Here is a 25,777-nt window from a genome sequence, read left to right as displayed (position 1 = left end):
CTATGGAGTTGCCTACTTGGGAAATTTCATATAAATGGAATAAACAACATGTGGCATTTTATATCTGGCTTCTTGTACTTAATGTAATGTTTTAAAGTGTCATCACAGCACAGCATGTAATTGAACTTTATTACTTTTTATAGTCATATAAATATTGCATTGTATGAATATATTGCATTTTATAAGTTGATAAACATTTTGGTTAGTCACATTTTTTTACTCTTATATGTAATGTTGCTATAAAAATTCATGTACAAGTTTTTTCCATGGACATACATTTTCATTTTCTTAGTCACATACCTAATGACAACTGATGAGTTTATATGGTCAATATGTGCTTAACATTTTAAGGAATTGCCAAGTTGGTTTTCAGAGTGACTACACTATTCTTACACTCCCAAGGTCTATGCATCACGGTTCTAATTGTGAACAATTATCCTACCCAACACTTGTTTTTATCTCTCTTGTGTATTATAATCATCCTAGTGGGTATGAGGTTGACAGGTGGACTTCCTTGCAGCAACAGAAAGGATTTGTGTTTTGATTGTAATAATTGTTACACAAATGTATCCATCTGTCAACTCATCCATGAACATGCTTAAAACTGATGAATTTTGTTGTTTGTAAATTATTTCAATAAAGCTGATTGTAACATTCATTTTAAATTAAGTTTTACTTAATTTGAACTTTTACTTTCACATTTAGCAATGTGTTATGATAAATGAACACAGATTTCTGAGACCACAAACTTGGTCAGTCACAAAGACAACGCACATTCTTCTCTGCAGTTCTACAGTAAAAAGGCATTGAAGCTGCAGTGATAATAATCAGCATCTTGATTACAAATCTGTTTATTTGGGTCAGAATCTTTAAGCTCACATGTAATTTCATTGCTTCATGTTACACCTTTTTTTTTTTTTTTTACTAAATCTGATTTAAGATATCCAGCAAACTTCTATTACTGAACTCCAAGTCACATAAAAGAGAATCAACACTTTTTTTAAGGTTTGATTCAACTAAAAGCAAACAACATTTGGGTGGACTATCTTTTTGTGATATTCTTTATCTCAACAGCTTATATTTTTAATGTAGTATGATAGCATTTCTATAAATTGGTTACCATATTAATTATTTTCATTACTCTTGATCCTTAGAATAAGCAACTAAGGTCTTCAAATATAATGACAGATACATAGTAATTGAAGCTATTTAAGACCTTCAAATTTCTAAAAAGAAAGAGAAAAACAAAGCTACTTCTTTACATATTTCAATAAATATACTAGCGTGTGATTTCCTCAATAATAAATGCATCCTTGCAATAGGTGTATTTGGTAAAAGTGTTTCCCTGTAGTAATGGAAAAATCATATACTGAGAGACAATAAGGCGAAGGTGAGGTGAGATTTAAAGTACAAATTTTAGCTCCACCATTTATCAACTGTTTTACTATGCCTGTCACTTAGAGCTTCAAGCTTCCTCACTTGTATATTAGATACTTATCTTGCAGAACAGTGGAATGTGATGACAATATAAAATTGACCTAGGAATGTCATCAGAAAAATATAATCACACATTTTAATTCACTTAATTTATAAATTTACTTCCTCTTTTTCCTGTTCTGCATGCTTTCTTTATATATAGCCCTCATAGGAAAAGGCCCCAATTCTAGGGTTCATAAAGCTGAGAATACTCTTACATCAATATGTCAATGCCACTATCATGACGTTACCAAACACTAAGAAAGCAATTTAAAAAGCAGCACCTCTAAAGTAGACATTCCCCCCTAAAACCCCTGTACTCTAACCAAAAACATTAACAAAATTCAACATAAACATAAGCCATGTTCCCAATGTACAATTTACCTCACCCACAGGCTTAGAAAAATATTATAAAATAATCATAAGAAGTAAAGCCTTAATAATAAACACTAGGTGTTATGCAGGAAATACACAATACACAATGTAAACAGAGAAGTAATTGGAGCAGAAAACATTAGGGAAGCCCTAAATCTCATAGGTTAGCCATTTAAAATGTCAATAAGCCTGTTTCCTTTTCTTTGCAATACACTGGTGATGACTATAAGCAAATGTCAGTTGGCCTACTTTTAGAAGTTTGCTAGTATTTGGCTGAACAGACTCTGTGTGTGTGTGTGTGTGTGTGTGTGTGTATGCGCGCGCGCACGCGTGAACCCAGGCAGGCGTACACATGTGTTTTAGTGGGTTCACTTATTTAGCCAGTCATTAAAATGCTACATCAAAAAAAAAATTACAGCAAACACTTCTGGAAAACTTAGTCATAAATTCCAACTTCATACAGCTGAACAAATCAAATAGTTCTTCTTTGCACATGATAAAAACCACATTTAAGTTGTCTACAAAGAATGAAATAGATACTTGCACCATAGGAAAAATACTGTATACTCAACACAGAAAGTGTACTATATTTGAAAATTTACAAAAAAAAAAAAAAAAAAAGTTTCTGCCAAGTGTTTTGAGATGAGTGCCAGAAATTTGGCCCATAAATATTTCAGTAAACTTTATCTTCAAAAAGTTCTCTGTCCTCTGAATTAAAGGCACTGGACTTTAAGAATTTGTCCTAAAACACTGGAATATTCCCAACATTCACATGTTCAAAACAATGAATTTCTAAGGATAATGATAAGGTTGATCAATCAAAATATTACATGGTACCCCACTAATATGACTAATATGTACAACTTTTATGTATCTGTTAAAATTGAGTAAAATATTGCCCAGTGTGGTGGCCCACACCTGTAATCCCAGCTACTTGGGAGGCTAGGGCAGATGGATCACAAGTTCAAGGACAGTTTCTGTAACTTAAGTAAATTTTCAGCAATTTAGCAACTTGTGATCCTAGCTACTTGGGAGCCTGAGGAAGGAAGATCACAAGTTCAAGGCCAGGCTAACTTGGTGAAATCCAGTCTAGAAACAAAATCTTTTTAAAAGGATTGTGGCTCAGTGGTAGAGTGCTTGCTGAGCATGTGTGAGGCACTGGGTTCTATTCTCAGCACCACATAAATAAACAGAATAAAGGTCCATCAACAACTAAAAAAATATTTTTAAAAAGGGCTGGGGATGTAACTCAGTGATACAGCAATTGCCTACCAGGCACAACACATCTTTTTTTAGTACCACAAAAAAAGAAAAAATGAGTTTGAAAATAATAAATGGGAAAAAATAAGAATAAGGTTGAAACTGCATTCCTATGAAATAATCCCAGGCCAAAATGATTGTCTTTCTCCATGAGCAGTACAGAAACAGCATGTACACAAGGTTAATATGATTCCTAACAGTTGTTAGTGTAAATGAAAGCATTCTCTCTTCAGTCACTGATAACTGCTTTTTCTTCCTATAAAAATCTTTTTTAAAAAAGCAGAGTTCAGGCTGGGGCTGTAGCTCAGTGGCAGAGCAGTTGCCTAGCCATGTGTGAGAGGCACTGGGTTTCATCCTTAGCACTGTGTAAAAAATAAATAAACAAATAAAATAAAGGCATGCTGTCCATCTATAACTAGGAAAAAAAAAAAAAAAAAGCAGAGTTCTATGCTGGGCACAGTAGTACACTCCTATAATGCCAGCAGTTCCAGAGGCTGAAGCAGGAGGATCACAAGTTCAAAGCCAGCCTCAGCAATTTAGCAATTCCCTGTCTCAAAAAATAAAAAGGGCTGGGGATATGGCTCAGTGGTTAAACACCCCTGGGTTCAATCCCAAGTATAAAAAAAAAAAGCAGGGGCTGGGGATGTGGCTCAAGTGGTAGTGTGCTTGCCTGGCATGAGTGAGACACTGGGTTCGATTCTCGGCACCACATAAAAATAAGATAAAGATATTGTGTCTACCTAAAACTAAAAAAAACTAAATATTTTTTAAAAAGCAGAATTCTACATTCTCTTCTATAAAAAATTAAATAAATTCATTTTGAGTATTACTCATCTGTCCACACATTATGCAAGACACTGCAAAGAATGCAAATAATAGTAAATAACAGTTCCTATTATTTCAAAAAGATAACATTATAGGAGGGGAAAGTCCAAGACAAGAACAATTTCTCCAAAATCTATGAAAACTCAAAGCTGGGAATGAAAGAACTACTTCCTGATTGTGAACAAAAACAAAAATGTAATAGAAAAAGAGGACATGTTTTTTAAAAGTTAAACTTTGAAGGAGAGTCATGAATTAAAATTAGAAATAGTTGCCAGATACAGTGTCCCACACATGTAATCCCAGCTACTTGGGAGGCTGAAGCAGATGGATCACAAGTTCAAGGCCAGTTTCTTTAATTTAGGTAAGTTCTCAGCAAAACTTAGCAAGACTTTGTCTCAGAATTTTAAAAAAAGACTAGGGATGGAGCTCAGTGGTAGAGTGTGCCTGAGTTCAATCCCCCTTACCACAGGAAAAAACCTATTAGGCACAGTTGGCCAAGAACAGTGGCACACACTTGAAATTGTAGCTGCTCAAGAGGCTGAGGCAGGAGCATGTCAACTTGGAGGACACCCTGATCAAATTAGAAAGACCCTGTCTGAAAGATAAAATTTTTAAAAAGGGCCGGGCATGTACTTCAGAAAAAAAGCACTTGCCTAGCACAGGTGAGCACCTGGGTTCAATCCCTTGTACCACAAAAAAGAAGAAAAATAATTAGACAGGTTTGGCATGCCTAGCATGTGCAAGATCCTGGGCTGGACACCCACTACCACCCACCCACACACACACACACACACACACACACACACACACACACACGGCATGGTGAAACATGATGATTGGGGAGGGAGGGTTGTGCATTACTGAGAATCAAACCCAGGGGCTCACACAGGCTAGGCAAGTGCTTTTCCACTGAGCTACAACCCCTACCCATGAAGAGATTTTCTATCATGAAATTAACAACAAAAATCATCATACATGTGACAGCATTCAATAGATAACAAAAAAAGGCAAGATATCAATCAAATGTACATAATAATATATTACTAATAATACGGTAGCAGAGTTCGAATCAATAAGAGCACAGAATTCAAACAAGTATAAATGTCAAAACCTATAAGAGACAAAAAAAAATGAAGACTTTTCCATACTCCCCAGTAATCAATGATCAAAAAATTACAAACGAATAGAATTTTTCTACACCAGATAGGCAAAAACCAAAAAAGATTTATAATAGCCACTATAGGACAGAATAGGGAAAAAAGCATTCTTGTGTATAGTTGCTGGCATACTCTCTCAAAGGCAATTTTACCACCTATATCAAAATTTTAAATGTACACATCCTTTGATGTTACTATTCCTTATCTGGGAGTTATCCTTATTTAAAAAAAAAAAAAAAAAAATTCCTTGCAGGGCTGGGATTGTGGCTCAGCAGTAGAGCACTGGTGAGGCCCTGGGTTCAATCCTCAGCACCACATAAAAAAACAAATAAATAAAATAAAGGTATGTATCCAACTACAACTAAAAAATAAATATTTAAAAATAATTCCTTGCATTTATATCTGTGTGTATATGTGTGCTGTAGTGCTGGGGATCGAAACATACTGGACAAGTATTGTACCAGAGCTACACCCCTAGGCACTACTTTTATTTTTTTTAAACATTGGTAAAGTCAGGCCTCTGTATTCACAGGTTTCACATCATTGTCTTCAACCCATCATAGATAAATATATGTGGGGGAAAAAAAATGTGTCTACTGAAAATGAACAGAATTTTTCTTCTAGTCACTGCTTAAATAATACATTGTAACAATCACATAGTATTTGCATTGCATTATATATTTTAAGTAATCTAAAGTGATTTAAAGTATGCTAAAGGATGTGTGTAGGTTACACACAAACAGTAGGCCATTTTATATTAAGGACTTGAGCATCCAAGGATATTGTTATAACAGAGATCAATCACCCGCAGACACTGAGGGATGGAAAGATATGATATAGAAGCACATGACAATATAATCAGTAAAAAGGAAAGAGCTGAAAACAATGCAAACGTTCACACAATTGAATGTTATATAAATTTTAGCAATGATGAAAAATTTTGAAAATGGAAAAAATGTTCATAATACAGAGCTCAGTGGTAGAGCACTTGGCCTAGCACATGTGAGGCACTGGGTTCGATCCCCAACACCACATAGAAGTGAATAAATAAAATAAAGGTATGTGTCCATCTACAGCTAAAAAAATTGAAAAAAAAACAGTTCAGGATATAAATTGTAACAAAAAACCTTCATCACACATACATTCATATCAGGGAATATGTGTAATAAACCTGAAGCTGGTCTGGGATATAGCAACAAAAGTTACAAAAGTATGAATAATTACGGGGAAAAATCTACTAATATATATCCTAAAGCTGTTAAGTTCGGCTTGGCTATCTGGGGAAACAAAGGAAATGAAGAAAGGGAAAAGGAGGAGGAAGTAAAAACTTAGAAGAAAAAATTTAAAAATAAAAAGAAAGGAAGGGGTAATGATTTGTTACCACAGAATTACAATGTTTACTTTCTGTATTTCAGTATTCTTTGAATTTTTATAACAAATATTTTTAGTTGTTGGAATTACAGGGTTTTAAGAAATTAAAAACATGCTAAAGGAAGTGAACATTTCCTCTGATTCTAATCCTCCAAAATAATCTTTATAAGCAAAAAGTCAATAACATATAAAATTTTGCCTTACATATTAAAATATATAGAGACATTTTATTAGACAAGTGAGATACTAAAAACAAAAGTAGCTACACAGAGTAAAGATTAAGAATTTACTTTATTTGGAATCAAGTTCTCAAAGGACAGTTTTTGGGATTTTTTTGGTTTTTTTAGTTATAGGTGGACACAATACCTTTATTTTATTAATTTATTTTTATGTGGTGCTGAGGATCGAACCCAATGCCTTATACAGGCTAGGTAAGCACTCTTCCACTAAGCTATAACTGCAGCCTCTTAAAGTACAGATTTTTAAGATGATTAGTAATCATTTTTACCTAATACAAAAATACCAACTGGCTTTCTGGAATGTTATATTAAAAAAAAATTATAAAGCAGGTCTAAATTCATTAAGAAAGTGACTAATCATTGATAGTGGCCAAAGAGGCAGGAAAACACAAGCTATATTCATATGAGTAAATGCTCACTAATTACAATGATGGTTCTTCTATGAGATAATGCCACATTCAAATCCTTCAGTTTCTCACTTTCAGTGAGGGTAGAGATTGACAATACAAACACTTTCAAGGCCATAAATTTCAAAAGATTATACCACACAACAATATTTAACAAATACAATATTTAACAAACAGGTAAAAACAATCTACAAATGCAAATAGCAAGAGACAACAGAGCAAATAAATACAGTAAGCCCTATGGGAATACAAATGACTGACAGTGGATGAGAAGCAGGAGGAGTTAGAGAGATCTTATTATTCTAAAAGGGAAATTGGTCAGGCATCGTCATACACCTCTAACTCAGAGCTAAGGCAAGAGGATTCACGTTTGAGATCAGCCTCGGCAACTTAGCCAGACCCTGTCTCAAAATAAATAATAAAAATAGTTGGGGATGTAGTTCAGTTGTAAAGCACCCCTGGGTTCAATCTCCAGCATCTAAAAATAAAATTAAATTTAAAAAGGAAATAGAAAATTAAAGGCCTGAAAGCAAGAGGATGGCTGTTTGAGAAAATGAAAGAAATTCCCAAAGACATGTTTTTGGGGCAATTAGTCTCAAAGAGAAGGGAAGAATAAAAGAAGTGCAAAGAGAGACTATGAGGGGTAAGTTCAATAATAATAATAAGAAGAAGAAGAAGCCCTTTTTCCTGCAGTCCGCTAAATTCACTTATTATTTCTACCAGTTTATAGATTTGTTTGTATTTTCTTTTTTTAATATTTTTAGTTGTAGTTGTCACAATACCTTTATTTTATTTATTCATTTATATGTGGTACTGAGGATAGAACCCAGGGCCTCGCGCGTGCTAGGCAAGGGCTCTACTGCTGAGCCATAGCCCCAGCCCCTTGTTTGCATTTTCTAAATACACAATCATGTTATCAATGAATTAAAAATTCTGTGTCTTTCTTTCTGATGTTTATGCTTTTATTTATTTTTCTTACCTTATTTTAATGACTAGGATCTAAGTAAATAGATGTAGTAACATAACAGAAGCCATCCCAAACTCCGCAAGAAAATACTGTAACATCATTGAGTATGATGTTGGCTGTAGATTTTTTTAAGTATTTATTTTTTAGTTGTAGTTGGACACAATACTTCTATTTTATTTATTTTATATGTGGTGCTGAGGATCAAACCCAGGACCTCACACGTGCTAGGAGAGCACTCTACCGGTGAGCCACAACCCCAGCCCTATAAATTATTTTAATAGACAACCTTTAGTTATACTCATGTAGTCTCTTTATATTACTGATTTACTGAAACTTTTTATCATAAATGACAATACAATTTTTTCAAAAAGTTTTTCTTCCTACTTCTGTTGAGATGATCATATGGGTTCTCTTCATTCAAATACAGCAAATTACATTGATTTTCTAATATTAACCAACCTTGTTTTCCTGGGATAAATCTCAATTGGTCCTGTTGAGTAATACATTCTGGATTCTAGTTGGCAATATTTATATGTAAATTGTGCCAAAAGGAGGAAAGGCAGAGAAGGAGTGGAAGAGGGAGAGGGGAAGGGAATGAAGAAGGTATCAGGTATGAAAAGTTGAGGATAAGAAAAACCTGACAGCAGAGACAGTGGTGGAGCACGCCTGTAATCCCAGTGACTTGGGAAGCTGAGGCAGGAAGATCTCAAATTCAAGGCCAACCTCAGCAATTTAGTAATGCTCTAAGCAATTTATCAAGACAAGTAAAAGAGCTTAGGATTAGTTCAGTGTTAGTAAAGCTGGGTTTAATTCTCAGCACCAAAAAAAAAAAAAAGAAAGAAAAGAATCAATCAACAGAAGTGACAGAAGTGTTAGTAAAGAAGTGATTTTTTTTTTCTTTTAGTTAACCAATACAAGAGGTAAAATAATTAATAGGAGTTTTAGAAAAAGAAAATAAAGAACACTTAGGGGAAGAAATAATGAACAACACTGATTTAAAACATTTTCTCAAAACTAAAGGTCTTGCATTTCCACATTGAAGGAATCCAGAACAAGGTATGAATCAAGATACAACACTGCAAAACTTCAGAACATGGAGAACAAAGCCAACACTCTATGAGCTCTCAGAAAGAATAACGAGCTAGGAAAAAAAAAAAAAATGTCAAAGTGGCTTCGGACTCTTCCACATAACTCTAAAAGAATGCCTTCAAAATTGGAAGTAACATGATTATAAACAAGCAGCTGTTACCCAGCCAAATTATCAATCAAGAGCTAAGGAAAAATAAAGATATCTTCAGACATACAAGATCTCCCACACATACTTTATTTACAAAGTTACTAAAAGATTTCTTCCATCAAAATAAAGGAATAAAGCACAAGAGAGTTAAAAAAAAAAAAAAGTAGTGGAGAATTGCTATTGTCTATTACAAATTTTAGAGGATCAGTTGCATGTTTTACAATTAATCTAAAAACTTTACCAAATACAGCTGGGCACAGTGGCACACACCTATAATTCCAGAAACTCAGGTGGCCAAGGCCAAAGCAGGAGGATTGAGAGTTCAAAGCCAGCCTCAGCATCTTAGTGAGGCCCTAAGCAACTCAGCAAGACAGAGTATCTAAATAAAATATAAAAAAGGGCTGGGGATGGCTCAGTGTTAAGAACCCCTGAGTTCAATCCTGGAACCAAAAAGAAAAACAAACAAAAACCTTTACCAAATACAAAAAAAAAAAGCTGTAAGTAATAACAGAAGTCTGGGGTTGTAGCTGAGTGGTAAAGCACTTGCCTAGCATGTATTGAGGCACTAGGTTTGATCCCCAGCACCACATAAAAATAAATAAGTGTATTGTGTCTGTCTAAAGCTAAAATATATCAGAATATTTACCAGGTAAATTATATTTAAAATTAAATTATATTTAATTTACCATGTAAAATTATACTTTAACGATAATTTTAAAGAAATATATTATAGTGGAAGAAATCTTCCATTAAATAGCAAAGTAAATAAAAGATACTTTTAAATAGTTGTAAAAGTAATATTTTTATAATTTTTATTACTTTGATACTTTCATAAAAGTATTTCTGCCACAAGTAAAAGATGAGAAAAGTTGAAATTGGCATAAATAATTTTATAAATAAAGAGAGAAATTCTGCTTCTGTGAATACCATACAAAAGAAAGAGCAGAGTTCTTTCATATTAAAGTTCTTGTTGATGTTGATCATCCAAAGATAAAGCTGGTTTCTTCTAAAAACATTATAGGAAAGGTTGGTCTGGAATCTTCTTTGTCAAAATATTTCCAAATACAAATGCAAAAGAAAACAGAGGGTGGGAGAGCACAAGCAATGGAGCATACCTGTGGGGAGTGGAGGAAAGGGCAGAGAAAGAATGTGCATGTGAAGGTGAGAGAGAGAAGGAGAATGGGAGAGACAGAGAATGCACTATGCACCTGAAATTTATAAATGTCATAAAGTTAAAGAAAGGTACAAAATCGCCACATGACAGCAGGATATTGTTGCTTTGTTACCTCTACTCTTCCCATTTCATGTAAGCCGATTTAATCAATAAATTAATCCCTAAAAATACTTATGCACAATCACATTGTCCCAAGTTTTAATAAATGTCATTCTCACCAACTTAGAGAATTAACTACTATAAGAAGTCTTAGGGGATTTTGCACTTCAGAGTAATCTTTTAAAATGTAATAGAATTAAAATATTTTAATATCCTCTTTTTAAAAAAGATTTTAAAGTATCCAAACATGATTAATCTGATTAGGTCTTCGGCACACATGCAAAATACTCTTGAGTGAACAAAAGCAAGTTAATGAGAAAATACAACCTTTCCAAAGATTGAAGTCTGAAAGAGTCAAAAGTTATTTAAGATACTGAAAAGGCCAATTTAATATAAACATACATTTGAATTTTTCTACCTAAGTATAAAACATACATATTATTTAAACACATATTCATTGTTACATCAGAGTTACAAGGTTAAAACCCTGAAACTCCACTTCTGACACAGCTAAAGACACAGAAAGCGGAGTCATCTACACCCGAGATAATAGTGAAAACCAAGCTCTCCACAACAGTGAGTATAACTAAGAAGGGCAGAGCATGTGAACAGAGACCTGGGGAATACCCACAGCAGGAAAGCTAAGCCAGAGGCATAACAAAGGCAGCACAGTCATGAAGAAGGGATCTGGGAAGAAGGAGGCCATAAAAGCCAAGAGAGAAGAGGGCTTCAAGAAAGAGCTAGCAAAGGCAGAGGCTAAACTGAGATCAAAGAGGCTGAAGATAAATCAAAACCACAGCAGAAAGTGAATAGCCATATTGAATTGGTTAAGATTACCTATTTCCATCTCAACTGACAGAACTAAGGGTTTATCTTGCAGGGAGGAGGGGAAAGAGAATGGACACTTGGGGGGAAACAGACTTTAGTTATCATTCATGCTGTCTGTAGTCCAAGACCAACAAAAGGAAAACTCTGAATGATTTGTTTCTTCTTAAGAACTACAACTCACCAAACTGTGGAGCAGGCAAGATTCTAGCTGCTCGAATTGGGCCATGTCGAACAGAGAAGAGCTCCTGTGCTTCTCCACTAATCTGCATAAGAGAAGATAGGAAAAAAATCAGTAAGTTAAAATGTAGGTCACATTATTGGATGAAAGCAAGATTTCCTAAATTTTAGTATGATTTGCCTGAAATATACATACATACACCCACACCTATTTTAGGCTGGTCATACACATTAAGTAAACTCATATTTAAAATTATCATAAGCATTTCTAGAAAAACATGACATTATGAACTGGAAAAAAGGTCTGTACTGGAAGTCCACAATTTTTATCTTATTAAAATATTAGAAATCTGTTCTGTTCCTACTCCAGAGCTTTTCATTTCAGAACAAAGCAACTATGATACTGTTCTGAAAAGCTCCACTTAAATATTGTAGCAACTTTCACCAGTTAACTTGAACTAGCTATGCTTCTGGGACTTCTTTCTGTTACTATGAGTAAATTATTTAATTCTATAAGCCTATATTCTTTTGCAATTAAAAAAATAAGAATGAAAGGCTGCTGAAAATATCTCCAAGATACTTTTAATTTCAATATGCTATGAATAAAAGTCATATAAACCAACTTGTCATTGTTTTTATTGTACACAAAAACCAAATGCCATACAAATGTCCATATTGAGAGATATCAGATTTATTCCTCAGGTATATAAAGTACAACATTCCATTAATTCAAGGGTAAAGAGGTACAGCTTTTTGACTGCAGACTGACAAATTGAGCAGATCAAATTAGCATTAGTGAAGAACTACCTTCCAGACTTACTGTAAGTGATAATGTACTTCTCAATATATTTTCATAATTGTTTAGTGTTTAATGGAATATGTAATATCAAAGAAAATGGCATGAAATATAAAACTAGTTCTACATAACCAAGAATTTATAATAAATGTAATGAAGACACAAATCCATCAAAAGAAATACACTATTGATATTTTTAATAGGACTGCCCAACAACTAGTTTAAAATATCAAAAATAGAAGTGAGGCCCTAAGCAATTTAGTGAGACCCTGTCTCTAAATAAAATATAAAAACACCTGGGAATGTGGCTTAGTGGTTAAGAAACCCTGAGTTCAATCTCTGGTACCAAAAAAAAAAAATAGAGTCAGGCACAGTAGTACATGTCTATAATCCCAGCTACTCGGGGGACTGATGCAAGAGGATTCCAAGTTCAAGGCCAACTTCAGCAACTTAGCAAAACTCTGTCTAAAATAAAACAAAATAAAGGGCTGAGAATGAAGCTTGGTGGTAGAGTACTTGCCTAGCATGTGTAAGGCCCTCTCTTCTATCCCCAGTACTAGAAAAAAAATATTAAAATATATATATATATATATATATATATTATAAGAGGATTACAAGACTTCCAGTATTAAACTGTATACCTGTAGAGGTACCTTTTAGACATAAATACTTTTTTACATTTCCACCTCTTCTACATGAATTTAAGAACTACAAACTATAAATAGTTTTTCTGCCTATAAATATTTATTGCCACAACAACAAATCCTTCTATAGTACTTTGGATACAGAAAATGTGAGGATTGGTAGGATCAACTGTGCAGCAACAGCACCACCTATCACCAAACACATAAATGCAATCAACATAGTATAGTAATCTAGAACATAGCTTCTTCATGAATCCTTTGTGACCTTTCATTTTCATAAAAAGAAAAACATTGGCAGCATCTACTGTAGTTCTTAAGTCTACATTTTATGCATATTGAACAGAATAAAAAATACAGAAAACACCTTCATTCCATTTTCCACCCAATGCAGTAAATGCATATTCTCTGAAACCTAAAGTTATAATCTAATTTTTAAGCGTACATACACTAAATGGTGAAGCATAATGTACTCTGATTATATTACAGATGAGTTTTGCCTACTTCCACATGTGTCACTCTTGAAATTTTAACAATAGACAAAGAATGAAAAGAATGGCAACAAATCATTTATATTTTGAAAACAAAATGTTTGTAGGGAAAGAAATAAGTAACAGTCTTCTCCAATATACATACTATTTCTATTAGGAAGAAACATGAAAAACACCTTTTAAAATAATACTGTATAACTTACATTTAAATTGTAATTTCAGAATAATGAAAAACACTTCTCACAAGTTTTATACCTAATAAGGAATTACAATATTCTAACATAACATCGACTGTTCTGTACTATTATTTCCATGTGCCACAGGTCTGGCATTTAGCTTTTAGTTCAAATAAAACCTAATGTTAAGAAAGTATAATCATATTTAAGTGAGCATCTATACTCAAAATAATAAAAATAATTTAAAATCAGTCTTGGCATATTCATAACTTTTGTACCACTGAATTTAATACAAACTTACTTTGGCACAAAAAAAATTTGAAATTGGAACACACTATGTTCTTCAGCAAAACAACTTTCAAAACAAATCTAAAAGCCTAAAAGTCCTATTCTAAATCCCTCTTTATACAAACAGCAACAGGTGAGAAGAAAAGCAACATTAAAATTGATTATAAAATGCATCCCCACATTCATTGTCCATTTTTCATTACCTCTAAATTAAGGTCCTACAATCTTTGTTTAAGTATAACAGGAAAAGGGAGGAGGGGAGGAAGCATTGTGTCACATTTATAGATATTTGTTAATATAATAAAACCATGATTATACAACATACTGAAATTAGAAGCTTAGTTCTAAACTATCCTATGAGACACAAATATAAACTTTCCCAGAAGAGAATTCTCTGAATAATATGTGAAAAATCTATTTTAAAATATAATTTCAGAATAAATCCCGTGCTACCAAAGACAGGATGTGCACTTTTTGGAAAGGGCACACGGAGGACGTATACATCCTTACAAACTCTGCTTTAGCTACCATTCTAAATTGCCTCTAATAATTTTACACAGCATGTTCACTGGTAATTTTGCTTTCAAATAAACAAGTGTCAAAACATTTTCTAAAAAGGCTGTCAAACATGACTTTAAGGTTTCTTAAAAAGAGCTCATTGAAAATGGCAAGAATCTCACGGATGAGGATTTTATAAGTCCTGAAAAGAGTCACACAGAGCTGTAAGTTCACTTTTAAACCAATGATAACAATAAATACAAGAGCAGAACTACAAGGAAGGAGTGTACCGAGCAGTGTTCCAGCTTCTTGGCATCTGTGGTAACGTGGGGAGAGGAGCAAACAGGGAGGAAACCTCCCTAAGTGCTCCTCATGGTCTCTGCCTTTGTTCTTACTGGTATTTTAATTTCTGATGACAGACTTTTGTTGTTTGGGGCATAAACCGGACGTACCAGCTTGGAGGCACAATAACGAGAACAAAGAATGATTTGTTCACACTGTAGGAAAAAAATCTTTTCCAACCATAGAAAATAGCTTTCGCATGGTGAAAATATGCAAATTACATACCAAACTAAAAAAGGGGTGGGGGAATACAAGCTCAGAATCTCACAACTCAATCTAATGTAAAAGGAAATTACAACATCGGAGACAATAATACACATACAGAAAAGGTTATAAAAGTGCTGGGAGAGCTGTAAGTACTCATACTGAAGTCTGAAAGCAAACAAAGGTCACCCATCCCTCAGAACCAAACTTGTTTCTTAAATCCTGATGTTCAACTGGCTGCCAAATGGAAAATTCAAAATACCAAGGATAATAAAAATAATAATTTATAACACCATGGAATTAGGACAACAGTATATATTCACACCCCCATCATCCCCTACACTGGTAAATGGAGGACTATGGTCAGCAAATGATTTTTAGCAAACATTACTGAAAGATAATAAACACTTAAAAATGTACAAATCACCCAGACCCAGTGTGCACACCTACAATCCCAGAGACTCCAGAGCTGAGACAGAAGAGTTTCAAGCTCCAACCCAACCTCAGCAACTGAGGATGACGGTAAGCTATTTAGCAAGACCCTGTCTCAAAAAATAAAAAGGGGTGGGGATATGCTCAATGGTGAAGCACTCCTGGGTTCAATCCCCAGTACCAAAAACTAAAATAAATTTAAAAACAGTTGGGGATATAGCTCAGTGGTATAACACCTCTGGTTTCAATTCCCAAAGCCCCCCAACACCAAAAAAAAAGTACAAAATGAGTTATATGCACAGCTTAATGAATGTTCAATATTAATGCACCTTTGTTACCAGCAATAAACATCAAGTCAAAGCACATTAGGGAAACTCAAAAGGTCCTGGTATATCCCTTCCCAGTCATAATCCCATTTTAAGGATAACTAACCACAAGCCTGACTTCTAGTACTTTACATAAGTTTTACTTGTTGAACATAGTGTAAATGAGATCACACAGTATATATTCTTGCAGTGGCTTCTTTTGCACATTACTATGCTTAAGAAATTAATTAGTTGTTGCATGTGATTGCAGTTTTCTGGTTTTTGTTTTCTGTTGCTATATAGAATTCCATTGTATAAAATTACTATAATTTCATTTAGATCTCTGTATTGTTTCTAGTTTGAGGCTCTTAATATGCCAAGAAAAATTGTAAAAGATTTTTAAATAGGAAAAAGATTACCGTGTGTTCTTTCAATAGATTTCCAATAGTTCTTCAGCCCAGTGAGTTTTTTTTGGTACCACAGGGATCCTCATCTTTTCTTTGAGTGGGCTATCTTAAGATACTCTGACTTACGGAAAACTGATAGATATAAAATTAATTCTTGAATACAGAAATGAAAATTAGTTTTGTCAATTGAAAATACAATTAAATTCCCCCTGCAGAAAACATGATTTAAAGCAGTAGGGTTTGGGGTTTTGTTTTGTTTTTTCTGTTTTGCTTTGTTTAATTTTGTTTTGTTTTGTTTGTTTGTTTGTTTTGGGTGGTGCTGGGAATCAAACTCAGCTAGGAAAAGTACATGATCTAACACTGGGTTTGCTGGGTAAATACCCAATGCTGAACTATGTTCCCAGTCCAACCAGTATATTTTAGTGCCAACAGGATATTAAGAAGGTTGGTATTTATCAGCAAGTTCATTTTAATGTGCCTATAGTTGCCTACATTTATTTTTCACCTTCTCCTTTGAATTACTTGTAACAATTTCCCACTTCATTTATTAATTAATGAATAAGTTAAATAAGATCTAGGCCACTTGTCCATTTTATAGTTATATGTAAGAATCCTTATTTACCATTCTGAAAATAACATCCCCAAAATATTACTATAAATATTCTTGCAGATGGTTTTTGGTGAACAGTATTTTTGGAGTAGATAGTAGTATATTTGCTTCTATATAAGGATCTAGGGTAACATAAGTACAGATTTTGTAGATCTTAACAAAATTATTTTTCAAAGTGATTATACCAATTTATACTTCTACTAGCAATGTATAAGGGTTCTATCTGCCCCACATCCTAGCATACAGTTAGTTTCAACCATTCTGGTGGATATATAAAATTAACACATTTAAATCTATTATGCATGGTGAATGAAAAACATAAAGCGGTCTCCCCTGGATATGTACTACTGCCTCAAACTAAATATATAAACAAACAATCTATCACAATGAACCTCTATGAAGGCAGATGGCAGATGACTTTTGCCTGAAAGACCCTATCTACCAAGAAGATAGGAGAGTACACGATAGGAATGAGATTCAAGGATACAGTTCAGCAGCTCTGGAAGAAGGTAGAGTTCTCTGTACCTATTCAAATTCCAAATATAATAGTAATCAATCCTCCTCTCAAGCTAAGTCACAATGATTGGGTTATGGCAACACATCTCTAAATTTTGTTAATGCAGTTGTTCATCTTCTGGACAAAAACACACCTAAACAAATTTAAAAGAACAGAAATCATAGGCTAGGGTTGTGGCTCAGTGGTAGAGCACTTGCCTAGCCTGTGTGAGGCACTGGGTTCGATTCTCAGCACCACATATAAAAAAATGAAATAAAGTCCACTGACAACTAAAAAAAATATTTTAAAAAAAGAACAGAAATCATACAATACCTATGTTCATATCACAGTGGAATTAAACCACAAATCAATAACAGGGCAATAGCTGGAAAATAACAAATACTTGAGAGTTTAAACAACACAATTGTAAATAAACAGGTAGGTTGAAGAAGAAAGCTCCAGAGAAATCTTAAAATATATTAATTAAAAATTCAACTTGCCAGGCACAGTGGCACATGCCTGTAATAACAGCAGCTCAGGAGGCTGAGGCAGGAGGATCATGAGTTCCAAAGACAGCCTCAACAACTTGGCAAGGCCCTAAGCAATTTAGTGAGACCCTGTCTCTAAATAAAATATAAAATGCTGAATATGGACTCAGTAGTTAAGCACTCCTAGTTTCAATTCCTGTCACCCAAATAAAAAAAAAAAAAAGAAAAGAAATCAACTTAATCAAAATTTGTCAGATACACTGCAAGAATAAGTGAATACAAGGAAATCTATAGTACTAATTACATATATTTCAAAAAGAAGAAATAACCAAAATTTTTAAATCTAAGATTCTATCTTATGAAATGAGGAAATAAAAAGCAAACTGAACTCAAAGTAAACAGAAGCAAATAAACAGAAATTAGAGCAGCAATCAATAAAATTGAAAATAGGAAATCAAGAGAAAAGTCAATGAAATCAAAAGTTGATTCTCTGAAAAAAAAAATCAATAAAAATCATTAAGACTCTAGCCAGTTTAAGAATGAGAAAGACAGACAACACCAATTACTAATAACAGAAATGAAAGAGGAAAAGATCACTACAGATCCCGTGAATGGGAAAAGAATAATGAACAAATTTACACCCACATTTGATAACCTAGATGAAATGGATTAATTCCTTAAAAGACAATCTGCTAAACTCACACAAGAAGAAACAGACAATAACTTCCCAAACAGAAAGCAGCAGACCCAGATAGTTCACTGGTGAGTTCTACAAAAAATATTTAAGGAAACAATTCTCTAAAATCTCTCCCAGAAGAAAAAGTCAGCAAGAATACTTCTAATCATTTATGAGGCCTCCATTACCCTAATACCAAAGCCACAAAAAAGACATTCATTATAAGAAAACTACAGACTCTCATGAACATAGTTCTCAACAAAGGAGTAGCAAATAAAATCCAACAATGTATTATTATAAAAATGATACACCATGAACGAGTGAGATTGATGTCAGCTATGCAAAGCTGGTTCTACATTCAAAAAAAAGAAAGAAAACCACCGAATACAATACAATCACATTAACAAGTTGAAGAGGAAAAATCATATGTTCAGATTAACAGATGCAAAAAAAAAAAAGCATGTAACAAAATCCAAAAAGAATCATGAATAAAAAAAATTCCTCATTAAACTAGAAATAGAATAGAACTTCCTCAATTTAATTAAAACACATACAAATTTTTAACACCATATACATGGTTTTAAATCATTTATATATCTTATATCTAAAAATTTTTAAATATATATATAATCTTTAATTTTAAAATCCAGAAAGCTCCAAAATCTGAAAATTTCTGAGTTTCAAAATGACATCAGGCTGATGATTCAATGTACACAAAATTTGTTCATATAGAAAATTATTTTAAATATTACCTGAGAGCACCTTCAGTCTATGTGTGTATGAAACATAAATGAATTCTGTGTTTAGTTATAGGTGCCATCCCTCAAGACATTTTATTATGTATATGCAAATTTCCCCAAATCCAAAAAAATTCAAAATCAAAAATACATCCATTGCTGGGCATTTTAAATGAGGGATACTCACCCTGTAAAATGTACACAAAACTGTGGAAAAGAAAACTGTCTTAGTTCACAGGTGACATAATCATTAATGTATGAAATCCAAAAGAATCAATGAAAAATTCCAGAAACTACAGCAAGGTTGCAGGGTACAAGGTTAAGATGCAAACAATGATTAATTTCAAAAATGGAATGAACAAATAAAATGAGAAATTAAAAATACATTACTTAACATATTAGCATCCCAAAATGAAATTTAAGTATAAATCCAATAAAATATATATAAGATCTATATGAGGAAAACTACAAAACTGACAAAACATATCAAAGCAAAAAACACAGCATCACTTTCTGGCTTTTTGATTAATATCAAGTGTAGTAAAAAAAAAAAAGGAACCAAATAACAAAATAAACCAGGCATAGTGGCACATGTCTATAATACCAAATACTTAGGAGGATAAGTGGAAGAATCACTTGAGTTTACAATTAAGACCAGTTTTGGAAAAACAGCAAGATTCCACCTCAGATTTAAAAAAAAAAAAAAATTAAATAAATTAAAAGCTAAATAAATGAAGAGAGATTCCATGTTCATACATGGACTCAATATTGTCAGGATACCATTTCTAACTTGATTTACAAATTCAGCACAATTCAAATCAAAACCCAAGCAGGTCATCTTTTGAATACTGACACACTATTCTAAAGTTTATATGTCAACTGGGCTTGATGGCACATGCCTGTAATCCCAGCAACTGGGGAGGCTGAGGTAGGAAGATCGAAAATTCAAGGTCACTCTGAGTAATTTAGGATACATTTGTTACAATCGAGTTAGTATTGATATGTTATTAACTAAAGCCCTTAGATTATCTTTTTTCCCCTAATAAAAACTTTTTAGTTATGTTATTTTTAAAAAACATTTTTTTAGTTGTAGATGGACACAATATCTTTGTTTTTTATTTATTTAGTTTTAATGTGGTGCTGAGGATTGAACCTAGTGCCTCATGTACGCAAGGCAAGTGCTCAACCACTGAGCTACAACCCTAGCCCAATTGTGTTATTTTTTAAGTTTAAAACTAATGACACAATCTTCATTTTCAAGAACTTCTGTTGTGTCTCTGTGGTTAGTATATATGAAATAATGAGAAAAGATCGATAATTGCATTTGTATATTTAAATAGGCTATTTTTAGTCAAAATTAACATTCATGTCAAAGTCCCCTGGATAAGTAATGACTCTAAATTTACATGGGGAAGCATTGGAAAGAAAAAGCAACCAACATCTGAGATACTGGAAGTTTTATTCTTCTTTCCTAAATCATTGGGTGTGGCATACAATACACCAGATCATCATTACAAATATCCCCACATCAACAACAACAGTAATTCTAACAGTTGCTAGGCATGGTGATATATGCCTGTAATCACAATTACCCAGGAGCTGAGGCAGGAGGACTACAAGTTCAAAGTCAATTTGGCAACTTAGCAAACCCTGTCTTATAATGAAATAAAATTTTAAAAAGGGCTAGAGATGTAGATCTGTGGTAGAACACCCCTAGGTTCAATCCCCAGTACCCCCCCCCAAAAAAAAAAAAGTTTGAATTTTTTGTTTGTTTTGTTTTTGGTACTGGGGATTGAACCCAGGGGCACTCTGTTACTGAGTTATATCCCCCAGCCCTTTTTATTGTTTAATTTGAGACAGGGTCTCACTAAGTTGCTTGGGCCTTGCTAAATTGCTGAAGCTGGCCTCAAATATGTGATTATCCTGCCTCAGCTTCCTGAGCTACAGGGATTACAGGCATGCACCATATCTGGCTTATAAAATGTTTTTAAATGTTTTCTTTACCACCACTGATCTAAAAATAAATAAATAAAAAACAAAGATATTGTGTCCATCTATAACTAAAAAAATGTTTTTTAAAAATAACATAACTAAAAAGTTTTTATTACCGGAAAAAAGATAATCTAAGGGCTTTAGTTAATAATATATCAATACTGACTCGATTGTAACAAATGTATCATACAAATGCAAGAAGAAGTGGGTCTGCTGCAGGGATATGCAGGGACTCTACTTTCACCTTAATTTTTCCGTAAACCTAAAACTACTCAAAAAACAATAAAGACTACTAATTTAAATACATACAGAAAATATTCCTGAAAACTTCAAAATTTTAAAAATTGAAGTTAGTCTTTCCTAATAGCAACAAAAGGGGGGAAAGATGAAAGAAAAATAAAAATGAGAGGAAGGAAAGGTAATTAAGATCTTATAAAGAATTCAGTTCCTAAAACAATAAAAGGACCTCAGCAACCTTTTCAAATATACAACACATCATTATCAATTTTCTAACTATTTTACAATACAGAAACAATACCTGAACAATGCTGCTTAAAAAGATTGTTGCATTACTGTTTCCAGCTTAAAAAGTAACAATTATTTTCTTCTTAATAGTGGGAGAAATGCAGAAAATGTAAAGAGGAATGGGGTAAGTCATGGTAGGTACCATCTTATACTAAGGAACTCAGGTAAGAAGCAATAAAGAGACTTTACCCAGCTACCTAAGTGGCCATTATAACTACAAAGAAAACTATATTAGGAACTGACGGTCTCTCCCTGAATCATCCTGGAAGAACTATTTGATGATATACAGTTCCACATCTCTGCATTCTCAACTGGATATCAAAAATATTCTGGAAAAAGAATTACAAATGTACTACAGATGTGGTCTTTTTTTCCTTTCATTATTCCATAAACAATAAGTATAGTAACTATTTACAAAGCATTTACATTGTATTAGGTATTATAAATAATCTAGATATGATATAAAGTATATATGATGATATCTGTAGGTTATAGGAGAATACTACATTTTATTTTCATTTATTTTTATTAGTTCCTTTAAATTATACATAATATTAGGATTCATTCTGACATTATTATGCAAGCATGTAATATAATTTGCTCTAATTCAGTCCCCAGTATTTTTAATTTCATAACAGATTTTAGGACATGTGGAGTAGGAAAGGTCTTAAAACCAATCCCCCATGAGAGATGACGTTATTTTCATATAGATAAGGAAACAAACAACAACAACAAAAAAAAAAACTGCCAAAAACTGTCCAGCCTCAAAATGCCTCAGAATTTCCTATTGATATACTGTATTCAAAGTAATTCCTAGGCAGTTTTTTTTTTTTCCTAACATGTCACTATCAGTGTTTTATGTGTTACAGCTTTAATGCAACACTTTCAAAAACTTGAGAGCACTGTTGGAAGAATTCTTCCTAGTGATAAAGAACAGTCCTTTAGAAAGCTCTGAAATTCAGGGGGAAGAAGAGAATAAGATTTTTGTTTTATTTTTGACTTTCTGACCACAAATGATTCAATTAATGTCAGAGTATCAAGCATCTCTGTAACCTACTATGTATACCATTAAGGGAAAAAAAAAGTGAACCCAAAAAAACCACCTGAAATGCATATTTGTGAGGACTAACAACTTAAGGAGACTTATAAAGCAGTCTGTATTTGGTCTTGACACTAAATACAAAATAGAAAACCTGAAGTGAATTTCAAGAACAATATGAAAACCACAGAACACAAATAATGAATGGAACTTGTGATCCTGTTTTCATACTTCCAAATTTTTGCACACATACAAGTATCTTAAGGAGACTTTGACCTTCTCCTTCAGTCTGATTTTCTAAGGGAAGATCAAAGAAAAGCATTTGGAACTCACACATTCCTTCAGTTATGGGACGCTGATTTAGACATTACACTTCAAAACCCCAGCCAGCACGTACCAATCCAAATATCATTCCATTCCTTTGAAGCTGCTCTAATGGTATCTCCCATTTGCAACTAACACTTCTGTAGTCAAAAGATCTAACTTTGGGTAGATGTTAATGTAACACCACTCAGACTACACTGACACACATGCCTGGAGGCAGACTTAAAGGTGTTCAGAAGTCAATGTAACACCATTATAAAGAGTGTTGGCCTAGCAGCTGTCATAAACACTTCATAATCACTCACACATACAAAATGGATTGCCTTTAATCCATCATTTTATTATGTCTTGAGTAGAATGAATCTAAAATAGACACTGACCAAAAGAAGTCAGACACAAAAGATTACCCGCTGTGTGCATCAATTTAAAGTTTAACACATGCAAACTAATCTGTGGAGAGAATAGTGATTATCTTAACCTGGGGGGTACAGAGAAGGAATACTCACTGGGAAACTCCATGAATATAAAAAATGTCCTTATGCTTTCTTCCCAGTGGTGGTTTCATTTACTTGTATAAATATACATACAGGCACACATTCTTACATTAACACACATATATACACACAAGGAAAAAAAATCATCAAATGTGTACATTTTATTTGTACATTTTTTTTGTTTGCTTTTTGAGACAGGGTCTATGTTGTCCAGACTGGCCTGGAAGTTAAGATCCTCCTGCCTCAGATTCCCATGGGATTATAGGCACAGGCCACCATGCCCTGCTTATATCATTCTTTTGTTGTTGTTGTTTTGGTCCTAGGGATTGAACTCAGGGGCACTTGACCACTGAGCTCCATCCCAGCCCTATTTCATATTTTATTTAGAGACAGGGTCTCACTGGATTGCTTAGCGCCTTGCTGTTGCTGAGACTGGCTTTGATCTCATGATTATCCTGCCTCGGCCTCCCAAGCCATGGATTACAGGTGTGCACCACCGCACCCAGCTGTATTTTTCTTTTTAAAAAGATAATGATCATAAATAAGGGGCTGTGGTTGTGGCTCAGTGGCAAAGCACTTGCCTAGCATGTGTGAGGCACTGGGTTCAATCCTCAGCACCACACAGAAATAAATAAATTAAAGTATAAAAATAAATAAATGAAATAGATTTGAATTCTAGTTTTTAAAATTGATCATAAGTGGGCTGGGACTGTAGCTCAGGGGTACAGAGCCTGCCTCGCACATGTGAGGCACTGGGTTCAATCCTCAGTACCACATAAATAATAAATAAAGATACTGTGTCCAACTACAACTAAAAAAAATTTTTTTAATGATAAGTAAATTGTAGTATTGCATATAATGAAATATTGTATAAACTAAAAAGCACCTCATCCGTGCATGTCAAGATGAAACCAACCACTACATATAACTATAAAGCTTAAAAAAATGGCATTTCTTAATACTCCTTTTTTATCAGAATAAGCCAAATGATTATTGACAATCAATTTGAAAGATATATTGAGCAAAAGATGGGTTTATAATAGAAAAACTTTCACTTTAATATTTAGAAATAACAAAGATACTTCAATTCTACATTAAAACATTTCTTACTGATATACATATACCCCTATACATAGTCAATTCCTGATTTTCTTATCTACCCATAAGTAATTTTCCCATTAAATTTTATGTTTATCTAGATCCCAATACAGATATCTGAGTCAGCAGTTTCCATCATATTTTTCTCTACAGCAATACTCCTCATCCTAGGGAGGTTAACAACCAGGGGACACATGGCACTGTCTGGAGACAATTTTGATTATCACACTTGTGGGCTATATCTTTTATATAGTACATAAAGGCTACTGATGCTGCTAACATACCCTTCAATGTACAAGACCCTTCCACACAAAAGAATCATCTAGTCAAAAACATTAATAGTGGCAATGTTGAATCACAAACATAAATGACTTTCATTTGCATACTTATGCCTTATTTTTTCAGACAATTCCCTGTGTAAAATATTAACCCCTTTCAGATGGGCTCAGTGATGCACACCTCTAATCCCAGACTGAGGCAGAAGGATCATAAATTCAAGGCCAATTTAGCAAAACCTTGCCTCAAATTTTAAAAGGCTGGGGATGTAGCCTAGTGGTAGAGCCCTTGCTAGCATGCACAGGGGCCCTGGTTTCAATCCCTAGAACCATGAGGGGGGAAATCATTTTAAATTGATCTTTAACCTAAAGGTTAAAAAAAAAAAAAACTCTAAACAAAAACAGGATAATTTTTATGACCTTAGAGTAAAGAAAGATACAAAGAGTACTAACAACAACAAAGACTAACTTATCTGGCTCGGAGCAGTGCCACACATCTGTAATTCCAACAACTTTTGAGGCTGAAACAGGAGAATCTCAAGTTGCAGGCCAGCCTGGCAACCTAGCAAAAACCTGTCTTAAAATAAAAATTAAAAGGGCTGGGGATATAAATCAGTAGAGCATCCCTAGTAAATCCCATAGTAACACACAGACACAGACACACACACACACACACACACACACACACACACGACTGAATTATCTGAACTAGATTCCTTCCGTCAAAAAACAACATTGTGGCCAGGCTCAGTGGTACATGCCTGTAATCCCAGCAGCTCGGAAGGTTTGCACGTTCAAAGAAATTCTTAGCAATTTAGCAAAGCCCTAGCAACTGAGCAAGACCCTGTCTC

At 33.7% G+C, this 25,777-nt stretch overlaps 1 protein-coding gene across 9 annotated transcripts in view; it reads right to left on the bottom strand.

Annotated features, from left to right (window-relative positions):
- Bcas3 (BCAS3 microtubule associated cell migration factor) overlaps positions 1-25,777 on the bottom strand; it is a 575,514-nt gene that overhangs the window by 519,173 nt on the left and 30,564 nt on the right. For all 9 annotated transcript variants that reach the window (XR_011705010.1, XR_011705011.1, XM_071603381.1 and 6 more), the window contains exon 6: positions 11,597-11,678. Coding sequence is in view for 7 of the 9 variants with exons in the window: in XM_071603381.1 (XP_071459482.1) it covers positions 11,597-11,678 (82 nt within the window). In the remaining 2 variants the exon portion in view is untranslated. The remainder of the gene's footprint in view (positions 1-11,596; positions 11,679-25,777) is intronic.

This window comes from Marmota flaviventris, chromosome 17, assembly GCF_047511675.1.
Source record: "Marmota flaviventris isolate mMarFla1 chromosome 17, mMarFla1.hap1, whole genome shotgun sequence".
NCBI classification, from domain to species: Eukaryota; Metazoa; Chordata; class Mammalia; order Rodentia; family Sciuridae; genus Marmota; species Marmota flaviventris.
The sequence above is the reverse complement of the archived record's forward strand: the minus strand, read 5'-3'. Positions and strand labels throughout refer to the sequence as shown.